General features: G+C 48.6%; 2 protein-coding genes across 2 annotated transcripts; both read right to left on the bottom strand.

Moving 5' to 3' along the window:
* Positions 1-816: 816 nt before the first annotated feature.
* LOC119280284 lies at positions 817-2304 on the bottom strand. The gene has a single exon (XM_037561186.1). The coding sequence runs from the start codon at positions 2302-2304 to the stop codon at positions 817-819; it is 1488 nt and encodes a 495-aa protein (XP_037417083.1).
* Positions 2305-8359: 6055 nt separating this feature from the next.
* On the bottom strand, positions 8360-9800 carry LOC119282633 (F-box/FBD/LRR-repeat protein At1g13570-like). Its single transcript, XM_037562792.1, has 3 exons — positions 8979-9800; positions 8732-8883; positions 8360-8642 (listed from the first exon to the last, which is right to left on the bottom strand). The coding sequence occupies exons 1-3, from the start codon at positions 9798-9800 to the stop codon at positions 8360-8362; spliced, it is 1257 nt and encodes a 418-aa protein (XP_037418689.1).
* Positions 9801-12416: the final 2616 nt, after the last annotated feature.

Raw genomic sequence — 12416 nt, 5'->3', positions numbered from 1 at the left:
ACACACACAAGTCATCCAACATGGGATCTAGTTTTGATGGTGTTGTCGGGACTTTTTTTTGGGAAATGAATTTTGAATCGGACAAATGGTTTGACCTATAAAACATTTTGAACTTTTGAAATAAGGATAATCTATCTAAGATAACATCATATTTTTTTGTCCTCTAGTGTAAGCATGCATTTGTACGTGGAGAGAAGGTTGAAACAACCATTTTTATGTCCTGATAATTTCTGCGTAAATAACATGATAACTTATGAATGACACACGTGATAACTTATGTAGTCTAGGGGTGATAACACTTTACTTCCAAAAAAAGCCGTCAAAACATGTCAATATGGGATCTAGTTTTGAAGGTCTCGTCGCGACGAATCTTTTATGTGAAAACAATTTTTTTATCGGAGCAACGGTTTGAACTACAAAACGTTTTAAAATTAAAATTCTGTTGAAATATTTGCTGACATCATCTTTTTTGTCTCACATGCATGCATGCACACTCAAATCAATTGGACACGGGTGTTTCCTGCACACTTTGCTCCACTTTTTCCTCAGCACACTGCAGCCTCGCAGCATGCACGGCCGCTACTTCTGCTAGTCACTGGTCCTTTGATGCTGATTTCTTTTTGTAATATGGACTGGTCGTTAGCACAGTCCATATTACAAAAAGAAATCAGCATCCTTTTCTAGGTTTTTAAAATTTACTATTCATAAGGGGTGCACGTGAAACCTTGTTCACCAAATCCGCGTCAACTAGTCAAGCCGCTAAACTATAGTATTCTACACCGCTCCAATGGAAGACTTTATTCGTCGTCGCTGTCATCATTGTAGTTGCATGCCGTTGACCGAGATAACCTCGACCCTGCGTCCATCTAAAACCAACCCATCCAGGGCGGCAAGTGCATCTTCTAGACAGACGTGCATCATCGCGATCGTGACGAGGCCGATGCCCCGTGAGGTCTTGGTCTTCTTGTAGTACATCACATTGGCGCTCGACACCCTGCCGTACTTGTTGAACAACTGTTCCAGCTGAGAGCTCTTCGTTGTGGGAGATAGGTTGCGCACCAACACCTCAAAAGGAGGGCCGTAGCATCTTTGGATGTGAATCATGTTATTGCTTCTTGGAATAGTTGCTCGACCCTGGTGGATTGGAGCAATGGTGGGCTGGGGGACGACCCATGTGCACATCTCGTTGTCCCATCCTTGGGGTAGCCACTCAATGAACTTGGCCGCGTTGTCGATGAGGTTGTACCTGAACACACCACTTCGCCTACGTAGAGGGTGGTTGTCATAGAACAAGAAGTAGGTGAATCCGCCGGTCACGCCTAGCCTCGACGCGTCCACGGCAAAACTATTGGGCCACCCCAGAAATAGGACACGGTCAGCCAGGCTCTGACCAACCTTCCTCACCCACCGCAACTTCTCCGGTCCCTTAATGGCCTCCCCAAGCATGTGCACGGACATCAAGAACGCATGTTCTAGGTCACGGATGCTTGTCCTACTCATGTCTGGGTAATCCTTCTTGATGTGCAGCGACACCCACATAAGCTCGCCACGGGACTCGAGCACATAACCGTACTCATAGTAGTAACCATCATCCTCGTGTGGCATCCACGACAAATTGGGGATCCTCACTTGGTTGCAGTTCGCGGCAGCGGATGGTGTTGTCACGACGTGCCAGAGGTCGCTCTTCACGGTCACAAGGATCTTCCTAGCGTGATACGCAACACAAAACTCTCCATAGTAGGGGGATTCGAGGGTCCTTTTGACAAAGGTCCACTCATTGTCCCCGGGACGCAGGAGCGCCGCCTTGAACTCGGTGGTGTTTTGTTCGCTGCTGTAATGCTTGCTGTACAAAAGCATGGTACCATCGCTGTAAATGATGCCACTGGGATTCTCCCCCAACCGTCCATCGACCCCCTCATTTGGGAACGGAGGCATGTGGGTCATGAGCTCTCCGGCGAGAGGGTCATGGAAGGTCAGCCCGTCGGGGGAAGCAGTGAAGTAGCGGATGGCGGTGCCGTTAGCATTGGCGACCCAGTTCATCTGGCCGTTGGTGCGAGATATTGGCGGCAGCGGCGGGGCGCGGTAGCTCATGTTGGAGAAGACACATCTGAGTTTGAGGGAGTCGTCGTCCACCATACTAGGCGCAAGGAGCCACGGCAGGAACTGATGGGCCGTCACTGGATGGTATGAATCGCGCCATGACTTACAAACGGCATGGAAGCGGACGAAGTCGGCGACGTCGTGCAGGCGGCCGCAGATCTCGCGGACCAATTCCGGTGGCAGATCCGGCAATGACGAGTGCATGGTCGATCGTAGGTTGGAGATCGAAACAGAATTCGACCAACGTTTGCGCGCGGCTCATCAGCCAGTTGTATTACTGGTCCGGTACATATAGGTATCGAGAAGAAGAAGTCCTTTTCTGGTTCGGGTAAAAAGACTAATGCCCAGCTCACGATATACCTTTTCCGGTTCGGGTACGTAACAGAGTAACGCCCAGCACGCCGTTGCCATCTATAGGTCCCCATCCCAGCACGTAATTCCTTGCAGTGGCATCGCACACAAGGGGAAAAAACGCTGTGCCTTGATCTCGGCCGCCCATGCAGCCAGCGATCGATGATGACGTTGTAAGACAATAAGTTTTGGGGAACCAGCGCAACCTTCTAGGGGTGGCTTATCTCATTATATATAATGGTTGTGTTACAATACGTACATAAGTACAGAAGCTATACATAGTCTAACACCCTCCCTCAATCTTAGCCACTTTCTAAAGAACTGAGAAGGGTAAGATTGCGCCTACAAGCCTCAAACTGTGGCAGCGGTAAAGGCTTAGTGAAGATGTCTGCAAGTTGATCCTTAGATGAGATAAACTTGATCTGGAGTTGCTTCTGCGATACACGTTCCCGTACAAAGTGATAGTCAACTTCAATGTGTTTCGTTCGGGCATGAAATACTGGATTTGCAGAAAGGTATGTAGCACCGATGTAATCACACCAAAGAATAGGAGGCTGTGGTTGAGACAAACCCAACTCCTGAAGCAAAGACTGCACCCAAATAATCTCTGCAGTAGCATTAGCCACAGCCTTGTACTCAGCTTCAGTACTGCTACGTGACACAGTAGCCTGTTTCCGAGCACTCCACGCGATCAAATTAGGGCCAAAGAATACTGCATAACCCCCCGTGGATCGCCTGTCATCTGGACTACCAGCCCAATCTGCATCAGAGAAGGCCGAAAGGACCCGAGAGGAAGTCGGCCGAATATGCATACCAAATGTCAGGGTGAACTGAACATAATGAAGAATGCGTTTAACAGCAGCCAATGAGTATCTCTGGGAGCCTGAAGATACTGACAAACCCTGTTAACAACATAAGAGATATCTGGTCTCGTGATCGTCAAGTACTGAAGTCCACCAACAATGCTCTTGTACTCTGTGGCGTCCGCAGGAGACAAAAGCTCACCATCAACAGCTGTTATCTTGTCGGTAGACGACATGGGTGTGGTGGTCGGTTTGCACTTCAGCATGCCAGCTCTTTGTAACAACTCCAAGGAGTACTTCTTCTGCGTAAGGACAAGACCAGTAGCACGAGAAGTGACCTCAACTCCAAGAAAGTAGTGAAGCTTCCCAAGATCTTTGACCGCAAAATCAGCACCAAGAGAGCAGACAAGAGCATTAGCAGCATACTGAGAAGAGCTGACAAGGATAATATCATCGACATATACCAAAAGATACATAGTGACTTCTGGCTTCTGTAGAAGAAATAATGAAGTGTCAGCAGTGGACGGCACAAACCCATGAGCACGAAGGGCAGAGGCAAGGCGGGCATGCCAGGCACGAGGAGCTTGCTTCAAACCATATAGTGCTTTGGAAAGACGACAGATATAGTCAGGACGATCAGGATCAGAGAAACCAGGCGGCTGTTTCATATAAACCTCTTCCTCCAAAAATCCATGTAGAAAAGCATTCTGCACATCAAGTTGACGAAGTGACCAACCACGAGAAACAGCAATGGAGAGAAGAAGCCGAATAGTGGTAGGCTTGATGACAGGACTGAAGGTGTCCTCATAGTCAAGACCATGACGCTGCCGAAAACCGCGAGCAACAAGTCGCGCTTTGTAACGCTCAATAGATCCATCCGAATGCTTCTTCACTTTGAATACCCATTTTGAGTCAATAACATTTACCCGTGGTGGTGGAGGAACGAGAGTCCATGTCTTGTTACGAAGAAGAGCATGAAACTCCTGCTCCATAGCCTCTCGCCAATGTGGAATGCGCAGGGCAGCCTGATATGAGCGAGGCTCAGAAGATGGATCCGCAACAGCAGCAGCCAAACAAGCAGCCAACCAAGCAACCGTACCATCCTTACGTTCCTTAGGTTTGAAAATGCCACTGCGACTGCGTGTATGTGGTCGGGACACAGGAACCACCGAGGTCGACGGAGCAGCCTGCAACGGGCTGGAGGACGGCGACATTGACGAGTCAGCCGGTGACGAGGAGCCAGTCACAGTAGCCTCGGACTCGGTCGACGAAGAAGGCCGGCCCACCGGCGAAACCGGCAGAGCAGACGAAGCAGCTGGCGACTCCGGCATCACAGACCGGGCCGTTGGCGAGCTCGGCATAGTGGGCCGTGGCGCGGCCGGTGTCGCGGGCCGATCCGCGGATAAAGGCGACGTGAGGACCCGAGCCACGGGCGAAGACGGCGTGACGGGCCGAGCCGCAGGCGAAGACGGCGTGACGGGCCGAGCCGCGGGCGACTCGGCGGCCGCTGGCGAAAAAGGCCGAGCCGCTGGAAACTCGGCGATCGCTGGCGTAGCGGACCGAGCAGTGGAGATGCTCGGCGCGACGGGCTCGTCGGGTGACCATGCATGGGCACGTGAATCGACGCCATGCAACATAGGGCGATCGACGTGCCCAGCAGAAGACGACGATGATGATGGTGAATCCTCCAACAGCTCCAAACGAGCTCCACGTCCGGTTCCTGCACCATGGTTAGGTAACAGCAAAGGAGAGTATGCAACATCATCAAATTGGTCAGAAGCAACAGAGGATGAATTCAGGGATGGTGGTTCGACAGTAGACACAGGAAGGTTGGCAAAGGGAAAAACATGCTCATCAAACACGACGTCCCGAGATATATAGACACAATTAGTGGGAACATGAAGACATTTGTAACCTTTATGAAGAGAGCTATAGCCAAGAAAAACACACTTCTTAGAACGAAACTCAAGCTTGCGCTTGTTATATGGACGAAGATGCGGCCAGCAAGCACACCCAAATACCTTGAGAAAGGTATAATCAGGTTGTTCATTAAGGAGAACCTCAATGGGAGTCTTCATGTTTAAAACACGAGTAGGAGTACGGTTGATGAGAAAGCATGCAGTGGTGAAAGCATCACTCCAAAACCGAAATGGAACAGATGCATGGGCCAAAAGAGTAAGACCAGCTTCAACAATATGACGATGCTTACGTTCAACTGAACCATTCTGCTGATGTGTATGTGGACATGCTAAACGATGAGCTATCCCAAGCGACTGAAAGAAAGAGTTGAGGTTACGATACTCGCCCCCCCAATCCGACTGGACATGAACAATTTTATGCTTGAGAAGACGTTCAACATGTTTTTGAAACTGAACAAAAATATCAAACACATCAGATTTGCGTTTAATAAGGTAAAGCCAGGTAAAGCGACTATAAGCATCAACGAAACTGATATAGTAATTATGACCACTGACAGAAGTCTGAGCAGGACCCCATACATCTGAAAACACAAGTTCTAAAGGATGTTTCACCTCACGACTGGACTCCAAAAAAGGAAGTTGATGACTCTTCCCCTGCTGACAAGCATCACACACTGCTACATCTTTATTACTAGACAAACTAGGAAGCTCATGACGACGCAAAATATGACGGACAATAGGTGTGGCCGGGTGACCAAGACGAGCATGCCACTGTGACGGAGAGACCCGAACTCCACTGAAAACGCGAGCGACGCCAGGATGCTCCAGACGGTAGAGGCCCTGGCACAACCGCCCACTAAGAAGAATGTCCCTCGTGCCCCGATCCTTAATAAAAAGATCAAAAGGGTGAAATTCACAAAGCACATTATTATCACGTGTGAGTTTAGGAACTGAAAGAAGATTACGGGTCACAGATGGAACTCGAAGAACATTGCGAAGCTGAAGATTCCTATTGGCATGTCTAGTGAGAAGAGATGCTTGACCAATATGAGAGATGTGCATACCTGCTCCATTGGCGGTGTGGATCTTGTCGGAGCCATGATAGGGTTCACGAGTGTGAAGCTTCCCCATCTCACTGGTCAGATGATCTGTCGCCCCAGAGTCCATGTACCAGTGTGGATCGATGGAGTAGGACTGAGTGTGTCCCTGTTGCTTCTGCGGCGCGGGACGATCAGCCATGGCGACCTGACGGGCATTGTTGCGTGTATCTTTGCCGTCATTGCCAAGACCAAGGAAGCTTCGCTGGAAGCGCTTATGACACTTGGAGGCCCAGTGCCCATCGCGGCCACAAAGTTGACACACACGTGGACCGCCAGCCCCCGGTAAGGTCGCAGTAGGTGGGGGGGCCGAGGCGGACGACAGTGGCAGCCCCAAGGGAGACCGGGGTGATGAAGAAGAGCGGCCACCCTTGGTGGCGGCGTTGGCCGAGAGGGAGCCAGTGCCCCTGGTGCGGCGAGTCTCGATCCGTTGCTCAGTGAGAAGGAGCCGAGAGAAAACCTCGTGTGCCAGCATGGGTGTCGAGTTGCCCCGCTCGTTGATGATCTCGACTAAGGCATCATACTCCTCATCAAGACCATTGACAATAAACGAGTTGAACTCGGAGTCGGTGAGGGGCTGTCCAATGGAAGCCAATGTGTCGGCGAGGCCCTTGACCTTGTTGTAGAACTCAGTGGCAGTGGAGTCAAGCTTCTGACACTCTCCAAGCTGACGACGGAGTGCAGAGACACGAGCCTGGGATTGTGCTGCAAAGGTGCGCTCAAGGATGGTCCAGGCCTCATGAGACGTCTTCGCGAAGACAACAAGGCCGGCAACTGCCGGCGAGAGCGACCCCTGGATGGAGGAGAGGTTCGCCTGGTCCTGCCCCGTCCAGACGCGATGGGCCAGATTGTAGACCGGACCGTGCACGCTGTCTACCAGCGCGGGTGGGCAGGGAAGCGATCCGTCGACGTAGCCTAGCAGGTAGTGACTCCCCAAGAGCGGAAGAACCTGCGCACGCCAGAAGATGTAGTTGTCGGCGGAGAGCTTGATGGACTACGAGGTCACGCCCAAGCGAGGGCGCCGGCGGCGTGGAGAAGACGGAGCCGATGCTCCTTGTCCCGATCGGAGCCGGAACGGAGACGGCATCGAGCGGGAGGTTGAGCAGAGCCGCAAGAGAGGCCGGGAGGAAGCCCGCAGCAGTGGAACCGGTGGTGGCTGCGCTCGTCATGGCGGCGGCGTGATCGGTGGCGCGGCGGCTGCGGTGAAGGCGGCGGCGGCTGCGGCGGCGGCTGCGGCGGCGGTGCGGGTTTTAGGGTTTAGAAGCGGAAGCGATCGTAACCTAGCGTGATACCATGTAAGACAATAAGTTTTGGGGAACCAGCGCAACCCTCTAGGGGTGGCTTATCTCATTATATATAATGGTTGTGTTACAATACGTACATAAGTACAGAAGCTATACATAGACGTCGACTTCGTCGTGGTCCGATGTCCCACCGCAACTCCTCGGCCTCATCACTGGCAGTGGCGCCACCGATCTCGCGCGCTGTCACTCGTGGCATTGGGCTCTACGTCGTCAAGGCCCACCGACACGCCAACCAACTGCCTTGGATCCTCGTCTCAAACGGCAAGGTTTTTGCTAGAACATCCGAGCAAGACGGGCACCGCATCCCCTCCATCCCAACCAATGTGATCTGCATCCTCCTTTCAGAAAAATGTGATCTGCATCGGCTGAACAGATGTGATCTCCACCGTCAAGTGCACTGATGCCGACAAGAGACAGACCTATCTCTTGCCGTCATTGGAACTGTCCCGGAGTGGTTTGAGAGGTACTCATATGGCTGACTCCAAATGTCTCTCAATTATCGTATCTGTGCTGCCTTCTTCAATAGCATCAGGCATGTGGTGTTCCATTGAAAGTAAGAAAGCAATAGTCCCATTAGCAGATTTAGCAGAGCAATCCGATAACCCACATAACTTAATCACACAACTAGGCCTCATGAAGCAAATGAATATAATTCATGAATCCACCTCACACAAGTCTTGAATTTCAAATATATGAGAACAGGAAGCAAAACGAACCTACAATTTGCCAAAATAGTTCTACCTGGCAGCAAATTAACTCAGCAAAGTGATGTGGGAGCATACTTATCATGTAACAATGACCTTGGCCCTGGGAGACACTCTCGGCAGAGCTAATAGCTTGGTAAGAACCATGCTGCGGTCTATTTCATCCTTCCACTCTAATTTCACTTTTTCCAAAGCAGGTGCCCAGGTCAGTAGCTTTGCCACGAAATCGACTTCGTAGTCCCGACCCCTAAATTCTTTCACACTAGCTGTTACGAGATGGTCCATTTGCATTTGCAGGGTAAGCTCTTGAATGCTAGCTTGATCCTGATCCCATGTGCGCGAAGGGTAACTCTGCATTTTTTTTCTCACAACCGATTAGGTGCCGTAAACTCAACGAGCATGGATTGGATGATCGAGGGAGGGAGAGGATTTACTGGAGGCATACATACCAACATCCCAAGGTTCTTCAAGTTGGGGGCATTCTGAAATAAGGAACACGCGGTCAAGACTTGCCTCTGGTCCGAAAGGCATATCACAAGATAAATATCCTCTAGGCGAGTAAACACGACAGGGAGCTTCGTAACTATGCACCCCATTGATAGATACTGCAAAAAGAAAAGGAAAAAAATGGAAATGGCAACATAGATTAGTTAGACGGCAGAAGAAGGCCATAGTAATGTTGGAGCAAATAATAGCTCACCTTCATGAAAAAACCACCAACTAAAAGCATTTGGATGTCACTCAGGTTTCCCAATGACTGCTTGATATGGCTTTCCTTGTCATGCGCAATTGGAACAAATTGATATGATTTAGCTTTGAGATCAAGAGAGAGAATGGCCTCCTCCAGATTAGGGGCATCCAAATTAATGTCTTCAAAGTACCCATCAACAAGAAGATCTTCCAGTGTAGGAGATTGAATGTTTAGACATTTGATGCCCTCAAAAGAAGTTAATCTCAAATAAGTCAGTTCAGGACAAAAGGAGATCAGATTTTGGATATCCCTGTCTGTGGAGGAGAAAAAGCTCAGGCTGAGGTAAGTTAGGCTCTTGAAACCTTGGAATACCCGGGGCAAGCTGATAATGCAGTTTTTCAGTCGCAGAGACTTCAGATCGCCGAGAGAAAAGAGGCATGAGGGAATCCTATACATTGGCCCTGAGTTCAACTTGATTATAACTGATCTTGGAGATCTTCTTGACAGCATGAGCATCCACCTACCGAACTCATCATGGTAATCTTTGGTACCTGAAATATGACACTCTTCTATAGTTCCTTTGTGGAGTGATAGCACCATATCGACCAACGTAACGAACTTGGTTCGTGCAAAACCTCCATCGCGCAGAGATATTTTTGGCATATTAGCCCATGCATCCCTCCAAGTACTTGATAAGGTGCAAGTCCTAACTGCTTCTTCGACATTCAAAAGGGAGAGGATGTTGCCCTTTATCTCTGGCGGTAGGCTGCTCAGTCTGTCTAAACTAACAATACATATACCTTCCGCCCTGGCCTTTTTACAGGTACTCATTGCTTCAGAATCCAGATTAAACTTTCCTAGCATTTCCAGGTGACAGGGAGCCTAAATTAGTGTGCAGTCTACCACATATCACTAAAAATACAATACATGCAGAAAATAGTACACTAAGTAAGTTGCTTGTTCATAGCAAAACAGAAGACAAGCAACAAAGGAGATATGGCAGTTTAGGGAAACAAGTCTGCTATGTTTCTATGAACAGAACTGAAGTCAACTCCTGCGTTATCATCCTAACAGGTAAAGAGAAAAACTTTCATTATCATTTGACATGTACCCTAATTTGTGATCTTGATCAGCGAACATGTGCCACGCAGAAAGTTGAAAGGGATTTTCTTTTCTTGAATACATGGGCGGTCATTTGAAGAATATTTTATTAAAATTTGGAAGAAAGAAATCCTTGCATTGCAAAATATGGACAGGACAAACAATATAGGGTATATAACTGAGAGGCTGTCAACTTTACTTCAGGACAGAGTCAATTTGCACCAGAACAAGCTTTCCGTTCTTAACCTAGATGTGGACTTGCACCCAAATTATTCACGAGCAACATGTTTAGTTCGAACATTAACTATAAGCATGATGGACATGTACTAAACTGGATTCAGTTAAGCAATTTAATCTAAACAAGCATGTGAACAACTAAGTAACGAACAATCTTGCTAGTCGTTAATACTCACAAAGCAATCAGATAACCCACATAACTTAATCACCAGAGCAACTGAACCTAATTCATCAACCCACCGCACACAAGTATCATATATATGAGAACAGGAAACAAAACGAACTTACGGAGTGGCTCGGTTGCTGCAGGAGCCCCAGAGAACGGGGGAAGGCGACGCCGCTCGCCAGCTCCCACCTGGGGCAGGAGGGGCGAGGATCCGGAGGGGCGAGGATCGAAGGCACGACGACACACCGTATGCCTCCGCCGCCCCGCCGCCGGTCGCGGCGGCAGTGCCGTGTCTAGGATTCAAAATGGTGTGCGACTCTCTGTGCTGCAGGGCTGGGGATTTCAGAATTGTGCTTATGGAGAGACTGGGCCATATACTGGGTTGGAAGTTGGAACCCCTAAAAAAAAAGGTGACTGGGTTGGAGACATGCGCACCTGAAATTTTGTTCACTACATAGAATTTTTCTTGCGGATTCCGGACTCTATTGTCTATAGAACAGGAAGCATGACTATTTCCCCACTTTCATTCATCAGAAAACAAAGAAAAGAAGTTCCATGATTTTTTTTTATGGTGCAAGGTTGATTATCGCCCACGGCTCTTGCCACATTTGGTGCATGGATGTTTAGTGAATCCAAGTCATAAGACCGACGATAAGGTCATGTCCCACTTTGTGCACAAAGCTTTGTAGCAAGCAATTTATCTGGCCAAGTTCAATAATGAAATGTGATATTTCCAGTTAAAATAAAAAGGTTACCATGAGGTCAGAGGTATCTACATCTTTTCGGCTTCATTTGTTGTAAAGGTGACACTAGGTTTTCGCGCTCTTCTCTCAATGCACTAGGTTTTCAAACTCCAAATGATGTGGATGATGAAGAAGAAAGTATCAGCTGACAATATGTACTTCTATTGACCATCTTCAACATTGATCTCCTCGACGCTCTCCCTCTCCTGAGCGGTGCTCTCTCCCTCCCTTGAGCCCGCCGAGCGCCACTACAGCGCCGGCATCCACCCCTCCCGACATTTGCCACCCCGACTAAGGCGTCCACCTCCTTCATCGTCATTCGCCACTCCGGCCATGGCGGGGCCCTCCTTCCCCTCCCCCTCTCCCACTCGATGCCATGGCTGGGAGCCCACAGTCGGTGTTCTCCTCCTTCTGAAGGGCGGACGAGCGTCCGGTGGTGTTGGACCTATGGTTTTCGTCCGGCTTGGAGGCGTCGGCACTACACCAAAACAGTCACTAGACACGCTCAATTCATACTTAGGGACGTATTGTTCAATCTCTAGGCAACTATAGAGCCGTTTTACTAAAGTTTCCTTGAAGCGTATCCCCACGGACCGTCTCAACCATGTAGACACGCTTGCAAGCGTGTCTTACATGGGATGAGAAGCTTTCTAGGGACGCTCAATGTGACGCCTGGATAATTAAGCTACAGTAACATTTTATTAATGATGCCACGTCACCTCGATTACTGTTGTTAATCTCGCATTAGTTCAAAACCGATTCAAATTCAAATTCAAGATCAAGCAAACAATAAAAGTTTTTAAATATTAAAACTAAAATGTTCGGAGTGAGCCAAATAAATCCTAAGTATTAATGGTGGAGAAACTAACAATTTTCAAAAGTATTTGAATGCGCTAAAATAAATAAAACAGTGACTGAAACAATAACTTAAATGCTTTTTAATCAATAAAGAATACAAGGTACTTTACTTTTGTCCCAAACTTTTTGTGAGAACAGTTGATTTTACAAATCTAATTTAGGAGTGGGTTTCACTTTTTGTAAAACTATAAACTATTAATTAAGTAAAAGAAAACAGAAACAAGAAAATAAATAAAAGAAAAATAAAAACAGAAAACAAAACAAAAACAAAAAAGGGCACCCCCCACTGGACCAGGCGGCCCAGCTCACAGGCCAGGCCAGCCCACCTGGCCCAACCGGCCG

Source organism: Triticum dicoccoides, chromosome 3B, assembly GCF_002162155.2.
Source record: "Triticum dicoccoides isolate Atlit2015 ecotype Zavitan chromosome 3B, WEW_v2.0, whole genome shotgun sequence".
In the NCBI taxonomy this organism is placed as follows: domain Eukaryota; kingdom Viridiplantae; phylum Streptophyta; class Magnoliopsida; order Poales; family Poaceae; genus Triticum; species Triticum dicoccoides.
The sequence above is the reverse complement of the archived record's forward strand: the minus strand, read 5'-3'. Positions and strand labels throughout refer to the sequence as shown.

Coding starts and splice junctions, on each gene's coding strand:
- LOC119280284 (XM_037561186.1), bottom strand. CDS start 2,304: ATGCACTCGTCATTGCCGGATCTGCCACCGGAATTGGTCCGCGAGATC.
- LOC119282633 (XM_037562792.1), bottom strand. CDS start 9,800: ATGAGTACCTGTAAAAAGGCCAGGGCGGAAGGTATATGTATTGTTAGT. Junction 8,884..8,978: donor TTGGTGGTTTTTTCATGAAG/GTGAGCTATTAT, acceptor TTCTTTTTGCAG/TATCTATCAATGGGGTGCAT. Junction 8,643..8,731: donor AACTTGAAGAACCTTGGGAT/GTTGGTATGTAT, acceptor ATCGGTTGTGAG/AAAAAAAATGCAGAGTTACC.